The 26,929-nt window shown below is 40.5% G+C and overlaps 2 protein-coding genes and 1 long non-coding RNA gene across 4 annotated transcripts; all 3 read right to left on the bottom strand.

Moving 5' to 3' along the window:
- Positions 1 to 2,220: 2,220 nt before the first annotated feature.
- Positions 2,221 to 3,146, bottom strand: LOC110890228. Of its 2 annotated transcripts, none has more exons than XR_002564329.2 (4): positions 3,013 to 3,146; positions 2,767 to 2,852; positions 2,460 to 2,594; positions 2,221 to 2,383 (listed from the first exon to the last, which is right to left on the bottom strand). It is a non-coding gene; the product is annotated as an uncharacterized LOC110890228 (long non-coding RNA). The 2 variants fall into 2 exon arrangements; XR_002564330.2 differs by having other exon boundaries at positions 2,776 to 2,852.
- A 9,211-nt stretch (positions 3,147 to 12,357) lies between these two features.
- LOC110888227 (probable glutathione S-transferase DHAR2, chloroplastic) lies at positions 12,358 to 13,296 on the bottom strand (the record flags this gene model as incomplete). Its single annotated transcript, XM_035979878.1, has 5 exons — positions 12,358 to 12,363; positions 12,414 to 12,554; positions 12,655 to 12,772; positions 12,866 to 13,009; positions 13,097 to 13,296. Coding segments are annotated over 5 exons (609 nt in total), but the record flags the coding sequence as incomplete, so codon positions are not given.
- Positions 13,297 to 17,771: 4,475 nt separating this feature from the next.
- On the bottom strand, positions 17,772 to 18,547 carry LOC110890227 (early light-induced protein 1, chloroplastic). Its single transcript, XM_022137823.2, has one exon. It carries the CDS (start codon positions 18,488 to 18,490, stop codon positions 17,987 to 17,989), a length of 504 nt encoding a protein of 167 aa, XP_021993515.1. The 5' UTR covers positions 18,491 to 18,547; the 3' UTR covers positions 17,772 to 17,986.
- Positions 18,548 to 26,929: the final 8,382 nt, after the last annotated feature.

Here is a 26,929-nt window from a genome sequence, read left to right as displayed (position 1 = left end):
AACAAAAAAACTCAATTTAACCAAGAATCAGCAATGAAGAACCAAAAACTCAAATTCATTAAAACATAAGAAAAAACCCAATTAATTTCATAAAAAAATCATGTTCTAACCAGTGACTTCCAGCCCTATTCACAAAACCTCTCGCCTGCGACCACCAACCTTAGTAATAATGTTGCAAATTCGCAGACGGACATTAATCCAAGCAGAACAATCCGACAAAAACAATTCTTATACAAAAAATCTAAAACAGATGCGGAGATCTAACCCCCCCACCCCCAATTGAACAACTCGATTAAAAAATCCACAATGATGACAACGCCAATCGAGAAAAAAATGAAACAAAACCATTGCTTTATAACAACAAAAAACCAAAATAAAGACCTAGACACCCCGATTAAAGATCTAAACGCCCAGATTGTAATTGTTAAAAAATAATAAGCAAAAGAAAGAAAAATTGAAAAGCATACTGGAACTTCAAAACAAAATCGGAACATAAACAAACGAACGAACATACTGTCTACATCACAAAAGTTTTATAACACTAATCATATGGATTGAGGGAATTAGGGTATTAGAAACATGCAATTTATTCAATGAACTAAAACCAGATCTGAACAGAAAACGATTACCTTTCACACGATTAGAATCCGATTCATACAGTAGCCCTCAAATTCTTTCTGGATCTTTGAAGTTTGAAGGTCTGAAAATCGCACCTATCACAATTAGGGTTTTGTAGAAACGTAGGATTATAAGATTAAAATTTAACATACCGAGATCCAGTTCAGAGGGTAACAATTTAGGATGAATTAGAGATATATGAGAATTGCCTCGCTGAGAATTAGGGTTATGAAAAAATCATATGTGGATCAGATTAAGGATCGAAAATAACATACTGTGTTTCCTTCAATCGATGCTTTCAATCCTTGGTTTAGACACCTAATTTTGTGATTTGCAAAATAAGATAGGGAAAAGGTTGAGGAGAGAGATATTGTGCGAAGAAGAAAAGTACGTGAGAAGCACAATACAGAGGGATATAGGGTTCTTGTTTAGAAGAAGCTTCAGTTTCAATTAAATAGGAGAATAAAAAAGGAAACTCAGAAGGACGACCGTGTGAATGAAAAAGAGGAGAAATCAAAATCCCGCTCAAAAGGAATTATCAGCCTTTAGAGCATGTCCACATCATCAAAATGATTGGCTAAGAATAGCCCTTGTGGCCTAAGAGAATTCATTTAGTATAATAGATAGATTTATATCATTTGCCCTTACACAAAGAATGGTTCTTCAAATAAGCTAAAAAACCATCATCAAATAAGCTTATTCAAATTAGCTTATATAAGCTAATAAGCATAAGCTTAAAAAGCTAAACCAAACATCAAATTAAGCTTACTTTGTAAAAAAAAGCTAAAAAAAAGCTATAAGCTTTGTTAAAAAAGCTAGGCCAAACACCCCCTGAGTTGAAGAAACTGATAATCGCATTGAATGAGAAGGGAACCGGCGTAGAGAGATGAGATTGATTAATCTGTGTATCTATTTTATGTGAGAAGGGTAGAAAGGGAACAAAATGGTAAAAAATTAGGATTTTAACTTAACCTTTCATATGCCATCTTAAAAAATTAAATGGAAATTACTATTTTAGACATGGGAAATGCTTATATATAGTACTAGTGGGAAACCCGCGCGTTGCGGCGGAGTCGACAAGATAGGGTGGGAACATGAATTTTATATAAGTTGTATATATATAGATAAAAGATTTAACCAGTTAAGAGATAAAAGACAACCATAATCAACCCATTCATAAATAGAATTGAAATTTCGACCTCTTTGTGTACAAATACAAAAGGGCAAGTAATACTACATGAACATTGGGTGATTGGGTATATTTTTAAAACGAATGACATACGAGAATTTGGACATCAAGTTTTTCAAAGCATTCCGCCCAACAATTTTGACTCTCAACTTGAGAGACCAGGCTCAATTGAGCTTTTACCTTTTATTCTATATATTGGCTCTTTCTTTGGATACTGATCGGGTTGCTGCTACATGATCAAATACATATAACATGTGAATGATAGAAAAGAGTACATATTAAAGAACCAACTTATATGAAACAAAAACAAATACTGTCAAAGCAAAAAGAGATTGAAAGATTTAAGTTCTTCCTCATCAAACTCAAAGCTCTCCACATTCCTCCACCTAAGGGCACGTTTTTTCGAGCTCGAACATGGTACACGAATTCTCAGGGTTGGCCCTGCTAGCTCTATATAACGTTTTACCAATTCACTAATATATTATGTTTCAGTAGAAGGGTATGTCTTTCGAGTTTGTCAATTTCCGCTTCCGCCTCGCATGATGTGTGACGGATTGCAACTCCGCCATATGCCACCTGCACATTTGTACAAAAATTTAATTATATGTCTTTAAGACACAGATTCACGGAGCCACACTTTTAAGTATCGAACCGGTTCGTCGTCGAAACGCACTAACTCGTAACATCGCCACATGTCTCTCACTGTTTCGACCCGACAGGTACCGTGTAGTTGTAAGTGTCACTTGTCCCACATCCACTCGACCTTCCTCATTAAGCATTTATCAATCTAAAAACAAAAATGCTGGTTTAATTATTAAAACAAAAGTTATAAAACTAATGGCTAGGTTAACCGACAAACCGTTAAGTAACCTGAATACCCAATTAATCAACTATATTTGTGAGTTGACAAAGTGTAGTGAAGAATCTTGGTTGGTACCAATAAAAATGATTTAACTTACTTGCTATACTTTTGATTTTCGGTCATAATATCCACATATTGGTGAATTGAATGGTTAGCTTTCAATTCTGAAGAACCAATCACCACCTGTATATATTTCAAACAACAATGTGTCACAACGATGAAGTTTTCTATGTTTTTGGTGTATCACGTTTTCAATGAAATACAACCCAAGTTGAACCATCAACACAAAAATGTGATGAAATTGCTACCTTTAACTTTAACATTTCTAAATTAAATATCTTACTTTGTAAGGGTTATAAAGCAACTGCCTTGCAAGTTGCTCAACTTCCTTTGGCCATGTAGCACTCCAGTACAAAGTTTGACGATCTGGCCGAATCTGAACATAAATTACATTAGTGAAACGTTTTGCAATGCTCCTCTACTTGCTTCTGATATACAAGGGGTAGTCACCATGTAATGATATTATGTTAGTTATAACATATTATGTCACACCCCAACCGATGGCAGAATCATCGGGGCGCGGCACTGAGCGAAACAGATTGTCCAGAAGTTTCCACAACAACTATTATTACAAATTCAGTTAAGTGATACGTCCCATACCGTATCCCAAATAAATAAACAAGTTATCATAGAATACAACTAAACAAATAGTACTGTTTCGACAACTCAGATTTAATTTATTACAAACCAAATGTTTAAAAGTACGGCCCAGAGTCATTAAGACTCGTCCGGACAAGATCTACAGACAACTAATGCCATAGATGCTTGATCGAACAACTCCAACGGCTCCATGGCTATAGTTTATTCACTTCTAGAGACCCCTAGGTAGGCTACGACCTACAACTGCTAGATGGGCTCTAAAGCTTTATTATTGCCTCGCTTTCCTAGCAAGTAAGCATCCTAATTACCTGTCACATACGTTAAAATTAAAGTCAATACATAAAAATGTAAAGGTGAGCACACAAGTTTGATAGTAGCATATAGAGTTCGAATAGTTTACGCATAACCAGGCACGTACACAGAGGAAAACGATGCATGTTAACTATCGACATGGGACCATCGGTACCAACGACTGCGGGTTGACCGTCCGAGACGGTTCGCAATACATGATTACCACCGTAATCCATGCAAGTATTTGTCCTTAACAACCCCCGTGTGAACGGGTGCTGAGTCCAAACTATAGTACTATGTTGCTAAGGCAGGCAGATAGCACTCCACGTGTAAACATAATAAACAGCATTCATTTAGTCAAATAACACATGCAAGTTGGTTAGCGTTCAAATAGTTTGTGTTTGATTGTTATTTGATAGGTAACGTATGTAACACCCAAAAGTGCTAAAAGCAAAAAGGGATCGAGTATACTCACAGTGATTGATTGTGGATTGAAGGGAGCGCTGAGAGTAAGATTAGCCTGAATAGTTCGATAGCATAACGATGAGTAACGCGGAAAAGTAAACAAGTATGGATGGATCGAATGGGCTGGTCGATCGAACGACAGGTTCGATCGGACGGCCTGTTCGATCGGCTGGTATATCCGATTGGACAGTCCTGTTCGATTGGCCGGTTGGCTCGATCGACTGAACCATTCGAGTGGATTGTTTCTTCCTCTAGTGTGTTTGTGTTAGAGGATTTGAACTTTTGAAGTTTTTGTTGCAGTGTTTGAGAACACTGAAGTGTTCCTACCTTTTCAATTCGTTCGATCGAACGGTTCGTTCGATCGGCTAGCTCGCTCGATCGGCTAGCTCACTCGATCGGCTAGGAGCTTCAAAGTTAGCCCTCAACTGAATGTCACTCGATCGAATAGTCTGTTCGATCGGCTGGCATTCTCTACTACGAACAAGTTGTGAAAACGATTAAGTGTTGAAGCATAGTATCTCATGATCCGAACAGTAATGTTTACCAATCGGGTGACCCATTTGGTTGAACATTACTTCGTCAATACTATACTTTGAAAGTTTGGAAATGTGGGACCATGTGCTAGCTGATCGGCTGGCCCGGTTGATAGGCTGGCATATCCGATCGGCTGGGCTGTTCGACAGCCTAGTCGTTTGGCCAGCATTTCTGACCTGGTACATTTTATCTGCATCGGGATGAATAGAATACCGGGATTTGTGGGCTTCGTTCATGATAATCTTTCGCAAATCGGTCCGCTTAGGGATCCAAATTCGGTCCAGATAATAGAATATCCCATCTGGTTTGCTTACTAACTGAGCTCCATTGTGATAGATCCTTTCTCTCTTCAATGTACGCTCGTTAAAGCAAGCATGTTGGGCTTCTCGGATAAGGGTTTCGAGGTTGTGCTGTGCTTGGATATTTCGGGTACTGAGCACGTAACTCTTTCTTCTGAGAGCGTCAGCAACCACATTCGCCTTGCCTGGGTGATAACGAATCTCACAGTCGTAATCGTTGAGGAGTTCTACCCATCGGCGTTGACGCATATTAAGCTCTCTCTGATTAAAGATGTGTTGTAAACTCCTGTGATCGGTGTAGATTGTACACTTAGTGCCATATAGGTAGTGTTGCCAAATCTTCAATGCAAAGACAACCGCGCCTAGCTCGAGGTCATGGGTTGTATAGTTCTTCTCGTGGATCTTGAGCTGACGAGATGCGTAGGCTATAACCTTGTCTCCTTGCATAAGAACACAGCCGAGACCAAGGTTAGAAACATCACAGTAGACAATGAAGTTGTCGCTTCCGTCGGGCAGTGTAAGAATCGGTGCGTTGCACAGCATACGTTTAAGGGTTTGAAAGGCAGTCTCTTGTGCGTTTCCCCACACAAAAGGCTTGTCCTTATGGGTAAGAGCAGTAAGCGACACAGCGATCTTAGAGAATCCCTCAATGAACCTTCGATAATAGCCCGCTAGTCCGAGAAAAGAACGAACTTCTGACGGGTTCTTAGGCGTAATCCAACTTTTGACAGCTTCAATCTTCGCAGGATCGACATGGATACCCCGACTATTCACTATGTGACCCAGAAACTGAACCTCCTCCAACCAGAATTCGCACTTGGAGAATTTGGCATAGAGTTGGTTCCCCTGGAGTAACTCGAGAACCAAACGTAGATGTTGCGCGTGTTCGGCTTTCGTTTTGGAATAAATCAAGACATCGTCGATGAACACGATGATGAAACGGTCAAGATACGGCTTACACAAGCGATTCATGAGGTCCATAAAGACCGCGGGTGCGTTGGTTAGACCAAAGGGCATAACAAAAAATTCGTAATGGCCATAACGGGTTCGAAAAGCAGTTTTTAGGAATGTCTTCCTCTTGAATCCGCAACTGATGGTATCCTGAACGCAGATCGATCTTAGAGAAGCATGCTGCACCTTGGAGCTGATCAAACAAATCGTCAATTCGGGGCAAGGGGTATCGATTCTTGATGGTCAGCTTATTCAATTCCCGATAGTCGATGCACATCCGGAACGACCCGTCCTTCTTTTTGACGAAAAGGACTCGCGCGCCCCAAGGAGAGGTGCTTGGGCGAATAAAGCCTTTTTCAAGTAATTCCTGGAGTTGGTTCGAGAGTTCACGCATTTCGGATGGAGCGAGTCGATAAGGGGCTTTGGCAACGGGGTTAGCTCCAGGAATGAGATCGATACGACAGTCGATATCACGACTTGGTGGTAGTCCGGGAAGATCATCAGGGAACACCTGAGGAAATTCACGAACCACTGGAACATCTTTGACTTCAACTTTCTTTTTCTTTCCCTTCTCCGCTACTATGATGTTGGCCAAGAAGGCTCGGTATTCCTTGCGGAGGTACTTGCTAGCTTGAATACACGACATAAGCTTGAGACCTTTCGACGTTGTTTCACCGTATACACATAGGAGATCACCATTCGCGAGTGAGAATCGAATCATCTTTTCAAAGCACACAACTTCAGCATGGTTTTCACGAAGAAAGTCCATGCCTATTATGACATCAAAACTTCCGAGTTGCATCGGAATAAGGTCGATCGGAAAGATGTGATTGTTGAGTTCGAGAGTACAATCACGGAGTACTGAGTTAACGGCAATGGTTATCCCTGTAGCAACTTCGACTTCGAATGACGAGGATAGATAAGAGCGCTTACGACTAAGGAGCTTCTCGAATTCAAATGACACAAAGCAGTTATCGGCTCCAGTATCAAACAAACATGATGCATAAATACCATTCACAAGGAACGTACCATTAACCATGTTGTTATCCGCCTGAGCCTGGCGGGCATTGAGGTTGAAAGTTCGGGCATGGGCTGCTTGCGGCTGCTGCTGAGGCTGCTGTTGTTGTTGCTGCTGCTGGGGCTCTTGCTTGACTACCCTGTTCGGGCATCGGTTGGCAAAGTGGTTAGGGTCACCACATGCAAAGCAGACTCTAGCATTGACTGTTGGTGCTGGAGCCGCTGGTTGGCCTTGGGGAGCAGGGAGTAGAGCTTGGTTGACAGTAGCTTGAGCTGGGGTTTGACGGGGACCATAACGGCAATTCGCAGTGAAATGACCGTAGAGGTTGCAGTGAGTGCAAAAACGACTAGCTAGACCCACTGGATGATGATACGAACATGTCGTGCAGAGTGGGTGAGGGCCTGTGTATGCACGCTTTGCTGGCGGTGCATTGATCACTGGAGCTGAACGCTGGTGCTGCTGCTGTTGTGCTGGTACAGATTGTAGGGGAGCAGCAGTGGTCGCGGCAGCACAGCTCTTGTTGCTGGAGCTGTTGTTGTTGTGCTTCTTCTTCCTTCTCGATGACTTGGAGGCTTGAGCAGGTGGGTCGGTGGGTGTTGCAGTGGCTTGATGCAGAGACTTGGTTTGCTTATCCCAGAAACCTAACTTGACTCGCTTATCGTTGATCTCAGCGGCGAGTAGGTAGGTTTCCTCGATCGTCGCTGGCTTAGCTGCGTGAAAAAAATCAGCTACACAGTAGGGTAGGGCTCGGATATACTTCCTGATGGCTTGATCTGAGGTCTTGACTTGATCAGAACAGATGATACTAAGCTGCTTGAAGCGAGCAGTGAGAGCAGCGTTGTCTCCATCCTTCTGCTTGATTTCCCAGAACTCGTCCTCCAGCTTTTGGCGTTCATGAGGAGGGCAGAATTCTTCGATCATGATCGCTTTCAACTCCTTCCATGATAGCCCGTAAGCTGCATCATTTCCGCGCTTGTTTCGTTCGGCCGTCCACCAGTCTAGAGCACGGGACTGGAAGACGCCTGTAGCATTAAGAGTACGGAGATGCTTAGGACATCCGCTCTGGCGCAGAGTGACTTCGACCGAGTCGAACCAGTGAAACATGGCTGTCGGACCATCTTCGCCAGTAAACTCTTTCGGTCCGCAGGCTTTGAACTGCTTGAAGCTGAAAGCAGCCTTTCTTGAATCCTTGGAGATCTCAGTTCGGGATTCTTCTGACGACTTGCTAGCGTTTTCATACACCTCACTCACAGCTTTCGCCACGGTTTTGGAGATGATAGCAGCGAGACGTCGGTCTCTCTTTTCTTGGCGGGTCAGACGTTGACGGGATCCAGACGACGACATGGTCTGCAACAGACATCGTCACAGGACTCAACACAACGTAATCGAATCTCACCTCACACGTCTACCTCTATCTAAAGCTTAGAATCACGTCGAAACACATAAGCACGTAAACACATATGCACAAAACCACAGATGCACGTAAGCACAGAAGCACATAAACACAGAGGCACATAACCACGAAAGCACGTAACCATTTAATCACAAAGGCATTCAGAAAACAGAAACCTATCCTTCAAAGCTCGCGTGTCGTTCGTATAGCGATTGCGTATGGCATATCGTGTAGCACAGTATACTATATCCTAGCTTAGTTGTATAGCATATCATATCGTAATATAGTCTAGATTGCAGTAACTGGGGATCGATTAGGGATAGAATAACGGTGCAAGTCGTGTGTGTCGATTGAAATGATAGTAGAATCGAATAAGATCCCAAAATATAATCACAAAACAGCGAAAGCACACATATGCACATAAAATCAACGAGTCATCAGAGTATGCGGTTGCGGTTCTCAGAATCGAAACACATAAAATCGAGAGATAGACTGTCTGCGGCTACTAGACATCGACTACCCAAGGCGATTCGACTATTCACAGTAGACTTGTCGTCACTTTCGACTCTAGTTGGTCGTGTTTCTACCTCGATTCTCGGGCATTCCACACGCGTTCCCTAGGTCATACTTGTGAGTTCAGGTCGTTGGAGTCCGTCGATGCCTTGGTGAGATAAGTAAGTACAGAACAAACTGCCAAGGTCGGGGTTTCACCCCTTGGCTTAGCAATTTCTTCCTTGTTTTAAAAAAAATAGAGGAAATTATGCATCAAAATATGGATTTCACTCCTGATTTGGTATAATCCCCCTTGTTTGTTGGTAAAAATAATGAGATGAGCATGAATAACGAAATAAAATCGGCATAAGTCAGGCAGTTTGGTCAGGAGTTTGCGGCTTTCACACCTATTCCCAACTAAACCTACCGACTTTTATTTGAAAATTCGAGTGCAGTGATAGTGAAGGATTGCAGAATAAACACATAAACTGGGTCTGATGGTTCCTAACTATAGTCTAGGTCTCTAAGACAGCGACCCGGACTAGGTCGTGTCTGCCTAATTCCCTATAGTTATGGCTCTGATACCAATCTGTCACACCCCAACCGATGGCGGAATCATCGGGGCACGGCCCTGAGCGAAACAGATTGTCCAGAAGTTTCCACAACAACTATTATTACAAATTCAGTTAAGTGATACGTCCCATACCGTATCCCAAATAAATAAACAAGTTATCATAGAATACAACTAAACAAATAGTACTGTTTCAACAACTCAGATTTAATCTATTACAAACCAAATGTTTAAAAGTACGGCCTAGTGTCATTAAGACTCGTCCGGACAAGATCTACAGACAACTAATGCCATAGATGCTCGATCGAACAACTCCAACGGCTCCATGGCTATAGTTTATTCACTTCTAGAGACCCCTAGGTAGGCTACGACCTACAACTGCTAGATGGGCTCTAAAGCTTTATTATTGCCTCGCTTTCCTAGCAAGTAAGCATCCTAATTACCTGTCACATACGTTAAAATTAAAGTCAATACATAAAAATGTAAAGGTGAGCACACAAGTTTGATAGTAGCATATAGAGTTCGAATAGTTTACGCATAACCAGGCACGTAAACAGAGGAAAACGATGCATGTTAACTATCGACATGGGACCATCGGTACCAACGACTGCGGGTTGACCGTCCGAGACGGTTTGCAATACATGATTACCACCGTAATCCATGCAAGTATTTGTCCTTAACAACCCCCGTGTGAATGGGTGCTGAGTCCAAACTATAGTACTAGAATGTTTTTGAGACGCTTCCGTTAACTCAATCGTTGCTAAGGCAGGTAGATAGCACTCCACGTGTAAACATAATAAACAACATTCATTTAGTCAAATAGCACATGCAAGTTGGTTAGCGTTCAAATAGTTTGTGTTTGATTGTGATTTGATAGGTAACGTATGTAACACCCAAAAGTGCTAAAAGCAAAAAGGGATCGAGTATACTCACAGTGATTGATTGTGGATTGAAGGGAGCGCTGAGAGTAAGATTAGCCTGAATAGTTCGATAGCATAATGATGAGTAATGCAGAAAAGTAAACAAGTATGGATGGATCGAATGGGCTGGTTGATCGAACGACAGGTTCGATCGGACGGCCTGTTTGATCGGCTGGTATATCCGATTGGACAGTCCTGTTCGATCGGCCGGTTGGCTCGATCGGCTGAACCATTCGAGTGGATTGTTTCTTCCTCTAGTGTGTTTGTGTTAGAGGATTTGAACTTTTGAAGTTTTTGTTGCAGTATTTGAGAACACTGAAGTGTTCCTACCTTTTCAAGTCGTTCGATCGAACGGTTCGTTCGATCGGCTAGCTCGCTCGATCGGCTAGCTCACTCGATCGGCTAGGAGCTTCAAAGTTAGCCCTCAACTGAATGTCACTCGATCGAATAGTCTGTTCGATCGGTTGGCATTCTCTACTACGAACAAGTTGTGAAAACGATTAAGTGTTGAAGCATAGTATCTCATGATCCGAACAGTAATGTTTACCAATCGGGTGACCCATTTGGTTGAACATTACTTCGTCAATACTATACTTCGAAAGTTTGGAAATGTGGGACCATGTGCTAGCCGATCGGCTGGCCCGGTTGATAGGCTGGCATATCCGATCGGCTGGGCTGTTCGACAGCCTAGCCGTTCGGCCAGCATTTCTGACCTGGTTGGCCTTTCGTCTAACACTTGGTTGTTTGTTCATTTGTTATTCTTTCAAGGTATCTTGAGAACGTGTTGAACTACGATAACCTTCGTTCCCACCTGTTCTCTTGGCTCGAACAGGAATCACCCAAGTCCGGCCGGTTGAACGGTTTGGAATGTCGGTTTAGAGTTTAGCCGATATCGGTGAACCTTGTTCATAGAAACCGAATCTTGAACCTTCTAAACCATTTGAATGATTGGTTAGCCGGTTCAAGCTCCGTTTCTACTGTTTTGAAAGCATTAAGTGTAAAAGAGTTGAAAGAAAGTTGGAAATCCTTCTTTCAATCCTTTACATTATGAAAATGTTTAGATACATGATGGATCTTAGCTTGTTTATGTGGAAATCGGTTAGATCTAAGCTAATCATAGTGGAATGAGGCCAAAACATGATGTTCTTCAAGAACACCATGATGACATCACCCAAGAACACTTAGATCTTGGTGATTTCACGGTTAGAATCCAAGTTTTGAAAGATAGAAAGGTGTAGAATCAAGTAATGATTAAGAACGTACAAGATTTAGAGTGAAAACTTACCGGGATTGAGAGAAATCTGAGATAAGGTGAAGAAGATGGCTGGTTCGGTCAGAGCTTTCCAAAAATGGAAAGTATGACAATGACAGCCCTATTTATAGGCTTCCAAAAGAGGAAAGTGGCAGCCGATCGGCTGGGAACTCCGATCGAGTGGGCAGCTCGATCGGCTGGCAAGGTGCTTAGCCGATCGGCTGGCCTGTTCGATCAGGATGTTTCCTGTTCGATCCGCCACGCACTTCGAGTCTTTTGCGACGAATTTTCGACATTTCGATTCCGGCGTATGATGTTATGATTTCGACAGAGTTCCTAGTCAAATTACTTTTAATCCCAACCACTATATCTAACATACAATCTTCGTTAAGTCACGTTTTGATGTCGTTTTCGATTTGAGTTTGATTGGCTTTTGAGTTTCAATTCGATTTTCGATTGATTTGCTTGAATCCCACACCAATCATAAAGTAAGCACGCACAAGTAACACATAAGGCACACACACAAATGTAAAATACCAAAATTCGCATGATTTGCGTCTCGAGTTCGATTGATTGTTAGATCGGTTTGATTACTGATTAGATTAACTTTATCGCATTGTTACTTCCTATCATTCACAGTCGCAGATCGGTTCGCATTGAAACACGTTCGATTACTTCGATTCTTGCTGAGTACAACACTTACTCCACATAATACAACTAAAACACAAGATCGACTATCTACAGTCAAAGAATGTCAAAGTTGACTTGGACTTTGACTTTGACATTCGAAAACACGGGGTGTTACATATTATGATAAAGATAAAAATCAAAGAACATAACAATTAAGGCTGCTCTCACAAAAAGATAACTTTATGCAATTCAACAAAGATAAGTGTACCTTCATGTATATTTTCAGAAGGGGAAGTGAATCTGAGACTGACCACTTCTTATAATGACTCAAAGCGATCTCCATATGGTACAGCTTCGGACCTAGCGACAAGTCTGCAGCAGAGATATCCTTTCTGTTGATAAACGGACCCTTCAACAAACACGTGAGAAAAAAATTTAAAATCAGCAACCTAATTCAACAAACAGTTTGATATATATGTGCGTGTGTGGAGAGATAGAACAGAACCCACATTTTCTTTGATGTAATCATTGAAAGCAGAGAGTTCATTCAGTAAAGCTTGCTCTGTTCCATCATTCGCATCTTTGCTTTTTAAGAAGCCAATATATGTCGAAAAGATCTTCGACCCGCTAGATATATGAATCAGAAATACCATTATTCAACATCAATTTGCAAAAATGAATGTAAACTGAACAAAGGGGAGACAAAGAGCATGAGTGTGCACAGAAGCTTTCTCAGGTGGGGTCACCAGTGACGGGTCGGGGAACTTTTCCTCTACTGTCTGTGTAATAACATCGGAATCTGCTATCCATTTGTCATCAACTTTCGCCAATGGGACTTTACCTTCTGGGCTAATACTTAAAAACCTACGTAAAACCAAGAGTGTCATGCGTAGATCATATTATGAATGGTTGAAAACACGACATGTTATATACGGAATACTGTATGATTACCGGTCTGGCTTGTTACCGAGATCAACTAACTTTAGGTCATAAGGAAGATGCTTCTCTTCCAGTGTCAGCAAAACTCTGTGTAATCGGACCTGAAACAACAGATATATAAAAATAACTGTGCACCCAAATTTTTTACTAATTGTAGCCTTTGGTAATATGATTGTGATTATCAGGGGCAGAGCTACATATATTGGAACGGGTCAAGCGACACCAATGATTTTTGAAATTTATATGAAGCGTATAATACCCGACCTTTTTCATAGAATGACTACAAAAGGATAATTTGCCTGATCTATTAACAATAGTTGTTATAAAATTGAATTGAATTCCTGTACATGAAAGAATTTGAGCAAACCAATTCCATCTATAAATTTCATTCATTTCTCTAAAAAGTATTATCCTTAGATAGACCCGGTTCGTCGTACTGACCGTATCGACCCGGTTCGTCGCCGAAATGTACTAACTTGTAACATCGCCACCTGTCTCTCACCGTTTCGACCCGATAGGTACCATCTAGTTGTGAGTGTCACTTGTCCCACATCCACTTGACCTTCCTCAACAAAGAAGCCGCTAACGAGCATAACCTTATCATCTGTATGTTAATCTTTTATAACCCGTCTATAATTTATCCATTTGAAATGAATGGTCTGTCATACTTATATTTTTTACTCATGTTAGTATGTTAATATTTTATAACCCATCTATAATTTACAACCCACGCAGGCTGCCCCACAGCAAGTTTATGCGTAACCTGATGCTTCAGCGGCGGCGGCACCACCACCAACATTGATGCCAGCTCAGCAACCTATCGAAGTTGTTGCTCCTCGGTCCTACTACGGCACCTACATGATTACTAATATAATCGTATGCCTCTTAATACACTTTGTGTGGCTTTTGAAAATGTCTCTTTTTGACCCATACTAAAATGACTCTTTTTAACTAACATTTGTTTTGACCCATTATCCAGCCAACACGTCTTTTTTACCTCTAGTTGGAATAGATACTTGCAAATGAATACACATGTATACATATAATTACTTATATAGATAATACCTAAATAGGGGCCCCACTTGAAAAGGCTTTTAGCTCTTTAGACACCCCACTAAATGGATAAAAGTGATCTTTGTGTCCTAAGAGTAACCTATGAGATACCATCAATGTCAAAAGGAGTAATGTTTAAATTCAAGCACACCAAGATCCAACAAACAATGCATTTAGTAGCACTATTTACATAAATTAATCAAATATCAATAAAGTATTTCAGCAACAAAACTTACCATAATGTAACAAAATAGCATATAACAGTAACACACAGCATCATAAATTTCCTTATAAAACAAGATTATCACAGTAAAATGTTATAAAAAAAACATACAGCTTTACGGAGCTTCTTAATCAAAGGCATAGGCTTCCTTTTCAAACCTCTCTGGAACCTACAAACACACAAATTACATATAAAAAAGACAGATCTATCAAAAATACTATTTTAGTCATACAAAATATTGCATATGAATATATATGTATACACCTTCTGCGAGCACAAGCAGTGAAGAGCTTAACAAGCTCATCAGTAGACATATCAAGGAGAGCATCTAGATCAACTCCTCTGAAACTGGACTTCTTGAACGTCCTCTTCTTCGGTGCTCCGGCTGCTGCAACATCGACCTCAACATCCGCCTGAAACAGCAATGGATTAATATCGGATCAAATTGTATATATGAAAAGAAGAATTGAAAAAAATCACCATTGTTGGTTGCTGAATCTGCTTCGGTTCTAGTGCGGCATATAACCTAAATCTCTCTCTCCCATGTACCTCTCTTTAATGGGAAGGTCTTTAATGGGAAGGGCAAACGGGAACGATGTCGGTTGGGGGATTGGGAACGTCTGCATTCAAATGGCATATTAATGATATTAATGGCTAATTGATGAAGAGAGGGATTGTGCAATCGACTGCGGTGTTGAAGGGAGAGGAGGGCAGAAACGGAAAAAATTGTCAAAAATTATGGTTTTTAACTTGGCTTTTGATATCCCATCTTAAAATTTTAAAGAAAATTACTTTTTTGTACATGGGAGATGCTTATATATAGTATATAGATATAGATATAGATAGTTTGGAGTACAATTATTATTATTATTATTATTATTATTATTATTATTATTATTGTTATTATTATATTATTATTACGTACTTTCTATTATTTATTTATTTATTAAAGATACAGACTTGTTAATTGATGGTCGTTAATGAAAATGTTTATTGTATCCCACTACATTTCTATCACTATCACTAGAATATTGGGTGCTGACATGGCATGATTTGATTGGGTGCTCCCATCACTAGAACCCATCACTAGTGAACCATCCCGTGTGGCCTTATACGCGTTTGAAAATCAACATAATTAATAGATATTTTATTATTTTAGGGTTTTTGAATTTTTGTATATTACCATTCTCCCCCCCCCCCCCTCCAAATAAAAAATCATCCTCGAATTTGCCAAGTATGTATAGAGAACAGAATCTAACGGAATAAAATATATCGCCATAATTTAGACATATTGACATCACACACAAAAATGTGGATTCTCTTGTGATTTGTAAATATTACATTTGAGTTTTTATTAAATAGAACTAATTAAATGGGGTTTATTAAATGATTTTTAGTTATGAAAAGTTTATTAAATAAAGTTTACTAAAAAATTTTTTGAACGACAAATTTGTATCACTGACGGACCACTGAGTATCATCGTACCACCAGCGGAACCACCCGATCATATCCATCTCCACTAGGCATAATGCCTATACACCAATTCAGAAGGAAACCCAATAAATATGGGAAAACCCCCTTGTGAGAATCGAACCCAGGACCTATTGGTCCCAAAGTCTTATCCTACCCCTAAGATGTCCCAAAGTTTACTAAATTGATGTCAAATTCTAATATTATCCCTCTAATATGTATTATATAGTAGTATATATATAGATAACTATTGTATACTTTTTTTTATATAACTATTATAAGTTATAATATGATAAATAACATACATTTAGGGCTGTTCAAATTGCTCGTCGCTCGACGCTCGTTCGATGCTTGCTCAAAAAATGCTCGGAATTTGCTCGTTTGATTCAGCTCGATTAGAAAAATGCTCGGTTCGGATCGGTTCGGTTTGTAAACGAACCGAGCACGAGCAAAGGTCCACTCAGTTCGGTTCGGCTCGGTTGGCTCGATTTATTTTTTTAATATATATATATACACACACACACATATATATTTGTGTTTGTGTGTATCATTTTTAATGAAATGACTAGAGACCAACATTAACAATGTTTGGTCCAAGATCCGAATAGAGCTCATTTAAGTAATTAGAATTGAAATCCAATACCAATAGTCCATTATCCAATACTTAAATGTCCATTTGTGTAATCGAGTCAAAATTTAAAATACTAAAATGTGAAGTGTCGATCAATACTCAAGTCTCAACCCGCCATTTGATTCAGAAGTGCAAGACCCTAATCAAAACCCCCTATTGGCCATCGTTATTCGATTTCTCCATCGCCACTCGCCAAGACGCCAACTCGTCAGGGTTTTGCTTCAATCGATTCATTCAATTTCAAACTTCCTATAGAATAAGGGTATGTTTCAATCGGTCGATGATTTATCTTCCCGCTTAGTTAATCTCAATAGAACTAGTTAGGTGTTTTTGTATTCCTTGTTATTTGTCAAATTTTTACATATGTTCAATTGGACGAAACATCAGGGACAAAAATTGCACTTTATTCTAATAACTAGCACTCCCATTGTCACATTCCTTGTTTATTCTGCGATTCTCGATACTCGCTTGACGTTCGTTCGAAAAATGCTCGGATCGAAAGACGCTCGCTCGACTTTGGCTCGGTTGAAAAAACGCTCGTTTCGGTTCGGATCGGTTTGTAAACGAACCGAACACAAGCAAATGTCTAATTGGTTCGATTCGGCTCGTGAACAGCCCTACATACATTTAAATTTTATCATGTATTTATTATAGTATTTATATAAGAAAATGTATATATTTCACAACATACCAAATATAAGTAATATTATCAAATTCATATTCCAAATGAAAATTCAATTTTTCACATAATAATCTATTAAAGTAAGGCACTAATAGATAAGAGATATATAATATTTGTTGGGTATATGATTCGCGTATTCGCGAATGTGATTCGGGTAAATAAGCGTATGATTTTAGGTAACTTGACCGAGTTTCACCTCCCATAAGACCCTATATCCGCATATTTTTTTAAAAACTAATCATGTCTAGTCTCTACATATCTCAAATGTTTCAGGCTTTGCGTATACTCGCCAAAGACTCTGGTTTTATATGCCATCCATATGATATAGACTTTCAGCCAAACTATTTTACAATATATTATATTTTTTAGTATGATACAATTAGGGGGGACGGGGTGCACCGCTGTCGGCCATCCACCACGCGTGGATCACCGTGGAACACCGCCACCGATGGTTTTTTCACGCATGAATCCGACAACGTGTGGCCACTATCACGCGTGAAGATGTGAGGAAAATTGTTGAGTGTGGTGAGTAATAGATGTTACGGGTGATGAGTATGTGGTAAGTGATGAACGCCCTTACCCCTCAAAATATCTACTTTCATATAGCCACACGTATGTACACAAGAAAAATCATAAATTAAGGAATTTCATCATTTACACATATACTTTACAAGCTTTTAAAGTACATGTCTATTAACGTTCCAATTCTAATCAGTTTCTTACCGTATATTCAAGCTTTCATGGTCTCTAAAATCACAATTTAAAACAGTTTCTTGTAACACCACTCTTTGTTTGTTTGTTTTTTTTTTTTTTTTTTTTTTTTTGTATCTTTATAAAATTTTATCACACAAGTGGACTGCCGGTAACATACTCGGTGAAAGCCAAAGCAACCAAACCCAACATCGCAGCCCGACCGTTCCACAGCTCTGCATCCGACGTCATCAACCCACTCGACTTCGACTCCGCTCTCACCCCTTTAAACAACGGCACCAACGACGCCACCGACAGCACCAAACTCGTCGCTACAAACGCCGGTACACCACCGTGAGAGATCTGAGCCAACACATCTTGACCATTGCTCAACTCGACCGCCATCGCTGACACAAACCCTATCATCGCTAACCTTCCGTTTATCCTCTCCGGTGCAGGCCCACCAAACGCCAACACGTCGGAAAACTTGGTGCTGACCTTCGGCGCCGGTGGTGGCGGAGTTGGTGCTGCTGGAGTTTTGGAAGCGTCGGTTGAAGATTGTGACATGCATCTGACGACAGCAAAGTTGAGGGTTCTTCTAGATGAAGGGGTGGTGGTGACGGGGGTTGCCATGAAGAGTACTGAAGTAGCTGCCATTGCAATGGATGGTTGAGAGAAGGTTGTGCGATTAATGTTAAATAAGGTTGTTTGTTATATTGTGGTTGTTGGGGTGGTGGGTTAGTTATATAGGGGAAGGGGTGGAGACAAATACTGGATATTAAGAGGGCCACGTTACTCGCTTTTTGAGTTGGGTCACGTGGCTTTCGAATTGGCCGCTGGGACGTTGTTGTGGTGAATTCGGGGTCTGCATGTGCAATTTCACTAATTGAGTGATTGGATTTAGACCATGTTCTTTGCATAAAGTTAAATTCTTAAATATTGATTTAGTTACTTTAATTTCTTCAACAAATATGGTTTAGTGCTAACTGTCTTGTGTTTATTAGAGAGTTAGGGTAGTGTGTTTTAGTATTTTTGTATAAAAACTCATTCAAGGCAACACCTGGTAATGTGTAAGAGATTTTTGATCATTTGTTCATGTTGTAGTTACGGGCTTATGATATGTTACGTTGATTTGCTCCAACCATCCTTCACGATATTGATTTAGTAAATGCCATATCGTGTATGATATTTTAATATAACGTATGTACAGTTTACTTGTTTTTAATAATCTGATCCGATTTTAATTAGTGTTTTCCAATGCGACATGATCTATATGGTGAATTCACTTGTTAAGGTAGCAAACCACCTCCTTTTACAAAGTTTCCACAAAACCATACAGATTATTTTATAAAACCATTTAATCTTACAAGAAAATTCTTTTAATGGCTGGTTGCAATGGTTGGTAAATAAAGAAATAAGTAGGGGTGCAAATGAGCCGAGCTACTCGCAAGTTACTCGAGCTCGGCTCACAAAAAGCTTATACGAGCCGAGCTTAAACGAGCTCGAGCTCGAGTCCGAGCCTAAAAACAAGCTCGTTTAGTAAACGAGCCTGAGCCCGAGCTTCGCTTATCGAGCTCAAGCCGGCTCGCGAGCCTAATCGAGCTTTTTGTTTTTATATTTTTTATTAATATATTAAACATATATTTATAAAATAATAATTACCATTTATATAAATATAAAAAAAATAACTAAATTATATGTATAATCATAATTATAATTGTTATGGGTCATTTTCTGAGTATACATATCCTGACTAATATCCCGCTTTTAATTGTTTATTTGTGATCAGGATACTGGACGGGGATATTGTTAACATCCTGGGCGATATCCTAAGGTTGAGTGAATTAAACACGTGCAGGTTAATGGCTGTAAGTTACTAACGGTCATCAGGACTTCTTCTCCTCAAGACTCGGGCGTATTTGTTATAAGGAAGCCGTTGAACCCGAAAGACTTGGTCCTCAACGTTCGAGTGGGAATATTCGCTGGATCCCGGAAGTTTAGTATAGTTTGTTACATTATCTTTACTATAAATAGATGGGGGCGGATCAGTTTAAGGCACGCAATTTTACACTTACACTCTCGAACACTTTTACTCTCTAGCTCACCGCAAACACCACACTCAAACACTTGTATTCAAATTACATTGTAACACATAGTCGATCCGCACCACATCCTGCACTGTATCCTGATATTTGAAGCAATAAGAAGAACAAGGCAGCTGCGATTGTCAGCTCCCGAGGTTTTATGCCGGCGATCTAGATTGATCAAGGGCTTTCCTCGTACATCACGTGTCAACCTTTACATTTTTGCTCACTGTTTGATCATTGATACAGCTCTATATCCCGGGCTGTATCCTGAAACTGTTTTCATATCTAATTTGGCCAATACATTTTTCACATATAATTTTAGCACACTACCTCACCTAACTAATTTGATCACTTAATTGCTTAGGTAATTTTTGACCAAAACAATTTGGCGCCCACCGTGGGGCAAGTGGTGCTACTTTTACTAAAAATCTTTGTAAAATCATTAATCGGTTTTCTATTTTCAAAATTTTTTGCCATATTGTTTACAATGGCCTCCAGATCAAACATGAGCTCTTCCACTATGTCTGCTACGACCTCTGCTACTACTGGTTCGGTGCTTCCACCACCTCCTCCAAGGATGCCGTTTTCTTCACAATCTCAAGATGTTATCCCTACTCGGAGTGTCCAGGGATCTGCTCCCGTTTTAGCCTCTAACGATGAAATTTTGACTTTATTTGGAAGTGTGCAGGAACAAATGAAGCAGCAACAGGAGACTAATCAAATGCTGTTAAGAGAAATACAACTCTTAAAAGCTAGCTCGAGCAGACCTGTTGAGGAAACTGTCACTCCTATACAGCCCAGGTCTTTGAACTTCAGTTCCGCAGTTTACACTGAGGATAATAGGGGGAATATCGTCTCAAGCCATTCTCATAATCATACCCCTGAGATACCCTCTTCGGTCAGGATACCGACTGTGAGAAGTTCAGGATATGCTTCAGGATATGGCCAAAATCCTCAGAACGGTAATGTGTCAAATAATAATACTCTTGCTACTAACAACAATGGCTCTTTGCAGGATGCAGGTATGACGTCAACATTTACCAGGGAGCTCCAGAAATTGAAGGACATGATATCCAGTGTACCTGGAGTGGTCCAGCTAATTCCGGAAATATCCCAAGACAGCCACAGGATATCCCGCTTTGCATATCCTATCTGTGATGCTGAAATCCCAAAAAGATTTCAAACTCCCAACATGAAGCTGTATGATGGGACTACGGATCCTGAAGAGCATATTGCCCAGTATAGGGAAAGAATAGAGATTAACCCTATCCCTCCGGAGCTCAAGGAAGCATGCTTATGCAAGGGATTTGGTTCTACTCTGACAGGATCAGCCTTAAAATGGTTGTTAAACGTTCCTCCTCACTCAATTACTTCGTTTGCTCATTTGGTTAATTTATTTAACAGTCAATTTTCTTGTAGTCGGAGTTTTGAGAAACTAACCAGTGATCTTTACAGGATAACTCAAGGGCCTCAGGAATCCTTGAGGGATTATGTGAACAAATTCAGTCGAGAATCCTTGGATATCCCACATCTTGATTGTTTTGGTCAAAAATCACACAAGGATAATGCAACCAAACTTTATGTAAATGGGGTATGATGCTTGGTTTGTAGAAAAAGTAAAGGATCACTTCAATGTGAAATATGCAAAGACACAATGATTTATACGAGGAAAAAGCCCTTGATCAATGTATGATCTCCGGCATAAAAAACCTCGGGTGATGGCAACTACCGATCACCAAACTTCAATATAAGAAAAATAGTTACAACTTTGGACGATAATGAGCTGAGTACAAGGATCACTATAGTTTCGAGTGTCTAAGCGTGTGAGAGTTGTGTTGTGTGTTCTTCCGAATGAGGAAGAGTGTTATATATACAAGTGTAGGTGACCTATTTTAGGTAAAAAGACTAATAATCAGCTCATTACCCCTTTAGAAATAAAAGTAAATCTAGCCTAAATTATCGCCCTTAAATCATGCCAAGTTTCCATATCCTTCACAACGTCCATCTCCGATTAAGCACATGCTATAGTTGTAAAGACGTGTCCTTTAATTGTGATGCTAAGAGCGGATCCTGCTAGTCATTCCTGCAAAACAACATTAAATTCAACGAAAGCAACTGTTAGCATGAGGATCCTATGATGGTCTGTGATCCTGATCCTGGAACTCTGCTGAGGATCACTATCTGCCAAAGAAACAAGAATCACTGGTTAGGATCACATGTGAGGATCATGTATTGTAAAAATCCAGCCCTAACAATTGCCCCCAAAATATAAGGAGTTCATTGTAAATTAACGAGTTATATTTTGCTTTGATCTTATCTGCAACGAACAATTCGGATAACTAGCCGTTAATTTCGAACTAGCCGTTGCAACCTTTACGTCATTGAGGTGACATCCCTGCAAATCATGATTATAAATAGGAGATGGGGTTAGGATCAATCTTCATTTAAATTCAAGATATTCTCCCTTTATAATCTCTACCGAAGATCAATCAGGTATTCTCTTCTCTTTCTTCCCTCTCTTGCTCTGTTTTTCTGCTTTTATCCTGCCAAGAGTATGTTGCTCCGAAATTCTCCTCACAAGGATCACAAGAAGATCAGTCCCTTGAAAAGCCAAGGGATCGTCAAAGACTCTCCTACAGAGAGGTGCTGCTTTACTTATGCTTATGTTGATAGGATCCGTCACTGTTTTCCGGCGGATACCGTCTTCAAGTCTTTTACTCCCACCGCTCTGAGTGATTTCGTTTCCGACGCCTGGGTGGCCTTTCCTGCAACTCCGTTTACCATAGGATATTCATATCCTTTTCTAGCCTTCACCCAGTCCTTCTTTTCTCTGACCGGTATGTCCTATATCCAGGCCATGCCGATGATCTGGAGGGTTCTGTGTACCCTTGAGAGGATCATCGAGCAGGAGGGGATTGACTTAGGGATGCCGGAGCTGGCCGAGTTATATGATCTTACCACATTTGGTTCCTGTCGATACTTGTTGAAACGGAAAGCTGGAGAGGATCACCCTGTTTTTAAGGTCACAAAAAGTGATACCAACTGGAAGCGACGATTCTTCTTTGTTAGGAGAGATACCATCCCTAACGGGGAGGATCTGCCCAAGGAGTGGGCTACTCATGGTAGGATAGAGGATCCTGGAAGGATCACCATCAGACTTGTCTCTTATGATGAGGATCACTAATGTCTTTTTTGTCTTTTTTGTCTTTTGTGTTTTTTCAGCTATATTCGTTACTCATCTCAAGTTAACTCCTGCTGCAAGAGAGAGAGAGTTTTAGCTTTCAAGAAGCTTGATCCTGAGACCAGAAGTTTTCAAGTCACCATCCAAGATTCACAAGAAGTATCCTCCGCATCTGCCACAATGTCAAGTAAGTATCCTTACCAAAAAGTAAGTTCTATGCAAAAATATTAAATTAGTTAGGAGACTTATCTTGTTTTGATTGTGTAGGTGCTGGGAAATCTGCTAAGTCCGCCAAGTCTGCCTCCTTGTTTGGGATTGATGATCTTGCCAACGTCAAGTCTTCGAAGAAGAAGACTCCTGCTGCTAGTCCCTCTGCTTCAGCCCCTAAATTACCCATTAGGGGTAAGGGAAAGAAGAGGAAGGCTCTGGAGGATCTTCAAGGATTTCTTCTGCTCCGCCAACAGTTTCTCGACTATGTCAATGAGGTAAGGATCATTGCCCCTGTTGGTTATCCTGATGGTTTTGAGGATCACCTGTGTCTGACGTCATATCCTGTTTTTGTTGCAGAGATTTACCGAAATAGAGACTTATGTTAATCACGTTGAAGATCAAGACCGCCAGATTGCCGACTTTCAACAGATGGGTGTGCTGAAGGATCTCAAGATAGCTGATCTTGAGAAGGAGCTCCGGGCTACCAAGGATAAAGCTGTCAAAGCACTGATCAGCTTTGACTACGAGAAGCGTGACATCACCCAGGATGCTAAGGTCTCTGCTGCGATAACTATGTATAAGATCCAACTGCAGATGGCTGCGGAGGCTCAGGATCCTTCCTTTGACAAAGGCACATGGGACGTGGAAGGTTGGAAGGCAAGGCTAGCAGAGTTGGAGGATGACGATGATGCTGAGGATATCCCAATGCTGGAGGGTGGTGATGCTGGCAAGGATCAGGGTGGAGAAGCTAGTGGAGCCGGTGGTGATGAAGCAGCGAAGGTTTGAGCTGCAGGATTGGGCAATGATGGATATTTTGAGACTAGGCCGGAGCCCAATTTTTTGAGTTTGGTAGTGGTTGTGATGTTTGAAACAATTTTATGGTTTGTACTTTGAACAATAGTTTTTAGGGTTAAGGATCCTGGATCCTTTGAACAATAGGTAGGATCGCAAATGGTGGAGGGATCCTCTGTTTGGGGGATGAAGCCTTTGTGATCCTGTCGCCTTTAATTTCCTGCACCTGCTAAGACCGCATAGACAATGGACACCCTTTGCCAACCCATGTGGACGGGCCACGTTTTGCTGGTAGAAATGTGGGTTGGCAATTTTGACAACTTTTTGAAAGGGTTTAAGATCCTTTTGTTAATAATATAACTCTAATCTTTCTGGCTTATCTCGTGTTGTTATCCTTTATTTATCTTCTTATTTCCCAGTTTTTAGAAACATATTTGTTAGAGTAACAAGAGTTGAGCAAACCATGTTTAATAAATTTAGGATATGATCCTAGATCAAATATCCTATCATTGAAAATTTTCAAGGATCATAGTTTTAGTTGTCAAAGTGTAGGGGTTGTTTAGTATAAAAAATAGTCAAGGATCATACCTGAGGATCCAAGTTAGGATCCTAACCTTTAATCAAGATAACCATAAGTGAAATTTTAATGGATGATAAGGATTAAGGATCCTTATTTGTTTAACTTCGAGAACCTGAAAAATGGAACATATCTTGGGACTAAGCCAATGTAAAAGATAAATTAGTAGCTGGGGACATGCCCAAAGGATAACTGGGGATGATCCCAAAGGATCACTGGGGACAAGCCCAAAGGATAACTGGGGACAAGCCCGAAGGATAACTAGGGACAAGCCCAAAGGATCGTATGTAAACTGGAGTATGGCCCTTACTGGCGACTATCCAAACTTAGTGACATGAAAATGTCAAAACCTTAGCTAACGTGAAAACGTTAGAAACCTTATGAACGGATGTATGGTACGTCTACCATTATACGTAGGATCCTGGGTATAGCCAGTACGATGAGGTTGTCAGCCCCGGAAGTGGGTACTGGTCCCAAAGACGTGAACTATATCAGGATCATCGTGCGCTGCTGGCGGAAACTGGGGATAATCCCAAGGATAACTGGGGTTGGACCCAAGGATCTGCGTTGCTTTTGAAGATCTTTGACGATATGCTGTAGATACCTGAACTATCATAACTCAAATGGTTCGTGAGAAGAGGATGAAGGATACAGGATCCTTATCCTTTGGTAAAAAGTAAGGAAATGTAATAGTTTTAAGATAAGGACATTACCAGAGTAAGGATCACTGACATCACCGGGATCCTTTGAGGATACTTCAATGTAAGGATCACATGCTTGAAGGATCACGTTCACATAAAGTATCTCTTTAAGTGAACAGCATTCCAGGCTCTTGGTAATAAGTTTCCTTCCATGGTTAGCAATCTGTATGCCCCCTTTCCTGCTTCAGCCTCAATCAAGTAAGGGCCTTCCCACTTTGGTGCTAACTTCCCGTCAGCAGGATTAATAGTGTTTTGGAATGCTTTTCTCAACACCATATCTCCGACTTGAAACTTCCTTATCCTAACATTTTTGTTGTAAGCACCAGCCATTCTTTGTTGGTAGCTTGCCATCCTTATCCTAGCCAGATCCCTGATTTCCTCAATAGTATCCAAATCCTGAGCCAGGATTGTAGCATTCTCTTCAGGATCACGAGCACTTGTTCTAGCAGTTGGGATCACCATCTCTGTTGGGATCATTGCTTCTGCCCCAAATACTAAAGAAAAAGGTGTTTGACCAGTGGCATTCTTGGGAGTTGTTCTATCAGCCCATAGCACATAAGGTAACTCCTCTGCCCATTTTCCCTTCTTGGATCCTAGCTTCTTCTTCAGATTGTTGATGATGATCTTGTTGGATGATTCTGCTTGGCCATTGGCTTGTGGATGAACTGGTGTTGATGTTATCATCTTGATTCCCCAACTGTCACAAAAGTTAGTAGTTCTGCTTCCAATGAATTGGGAACCATTATCACATACAATTTCAGAGGGAATGCCAAATCTAGTTATAATGTTTCTTTTGATAAAGGATATAACTTCTTTTTCTCTGACTTGAGCAAAAGCTTCAGCTTCTATCCACTTAGAGAAGTAGTCAGTCATGGCAAGCATAAATACTTTTCCACCAGGTGCTTTAGGGAGCTTGCCAACTATATCCATCCCCCATCTCATGAATGGCCAAGAGGATGGTATGGGGTGTAGCAATTCAGCTGGTTGATGAAGGATATTGCTGTGTCTTTGACAAGGATCACATTTCCTAGCATATTCTACAGCATCCCTTTTCATGGTTGGCCAGTAGTATCCTGTTCTAAGGATCCTTGAGAACAATGCCCTGCCCCCAGTGTGGTTTCCACAATCTCCTTCATGGAAGTCTCTCAACACTTCTTCAATTTCAGGATCCTCGATACATCTCAAATATGGTCCTGCAAGAGATCGTTTATATAGCACATTATTTAAGATTGTGAATTGAGATACCTTAATCCTGAAGGCTCTAGGATTTTCTCCCATCGGAATCTCTCCGTATTGAAAGTATCTTATGATTGGTGAGATCCATGATCCTGCATAAGATTGAGCTTCCTCACTAGGGATTACTGCAGTATCCTCTTCTGTTTCCATGGCTACCTGATTTTCAATAGCAGGAGCCAGGATATGGATGATAGGGATACTTATATCTTCTGGAATCTTTAAGGATGATCCTAAGTTGGCCAATGCATCAGCTTCCGTGTTATCCTCCCTTGGTACCTGTGTTAAGCTGAAAGAGACAAAAGAGAGTGCCAA

The sequence above is a fragment of the Helianthus annuus genome, chromosome 11 (genome assembly GCF_002127325.2).
Source record: "Helianthus annuus cultivar XRQ/B chromosome 11, HanXRQr2.0-SUNRISE, whole genome shotgun sequence".
Taxonomy (NCBI): domain Eukaryota; kingdom Viridiplantae; phylum Streptophyta; class Magnoliopsida; order Asterales; family Asteraceae; genus Helianthus; species Helianthus annuus.
Note: the sequence above shows the minus strand (reverse complement) of the source record. Positions and strands in the feature narration are given on the sequence as shown.

Excerpts from the sequence above, each read along its gene's own strand:
- LOC110890227 (XM_022137823.2), bottom strand. The coding sequence starts at position 18,490 with ATGGCAGCTACTTCAGTACTCTTCATGGCAACCCCCGTCACCACCACC.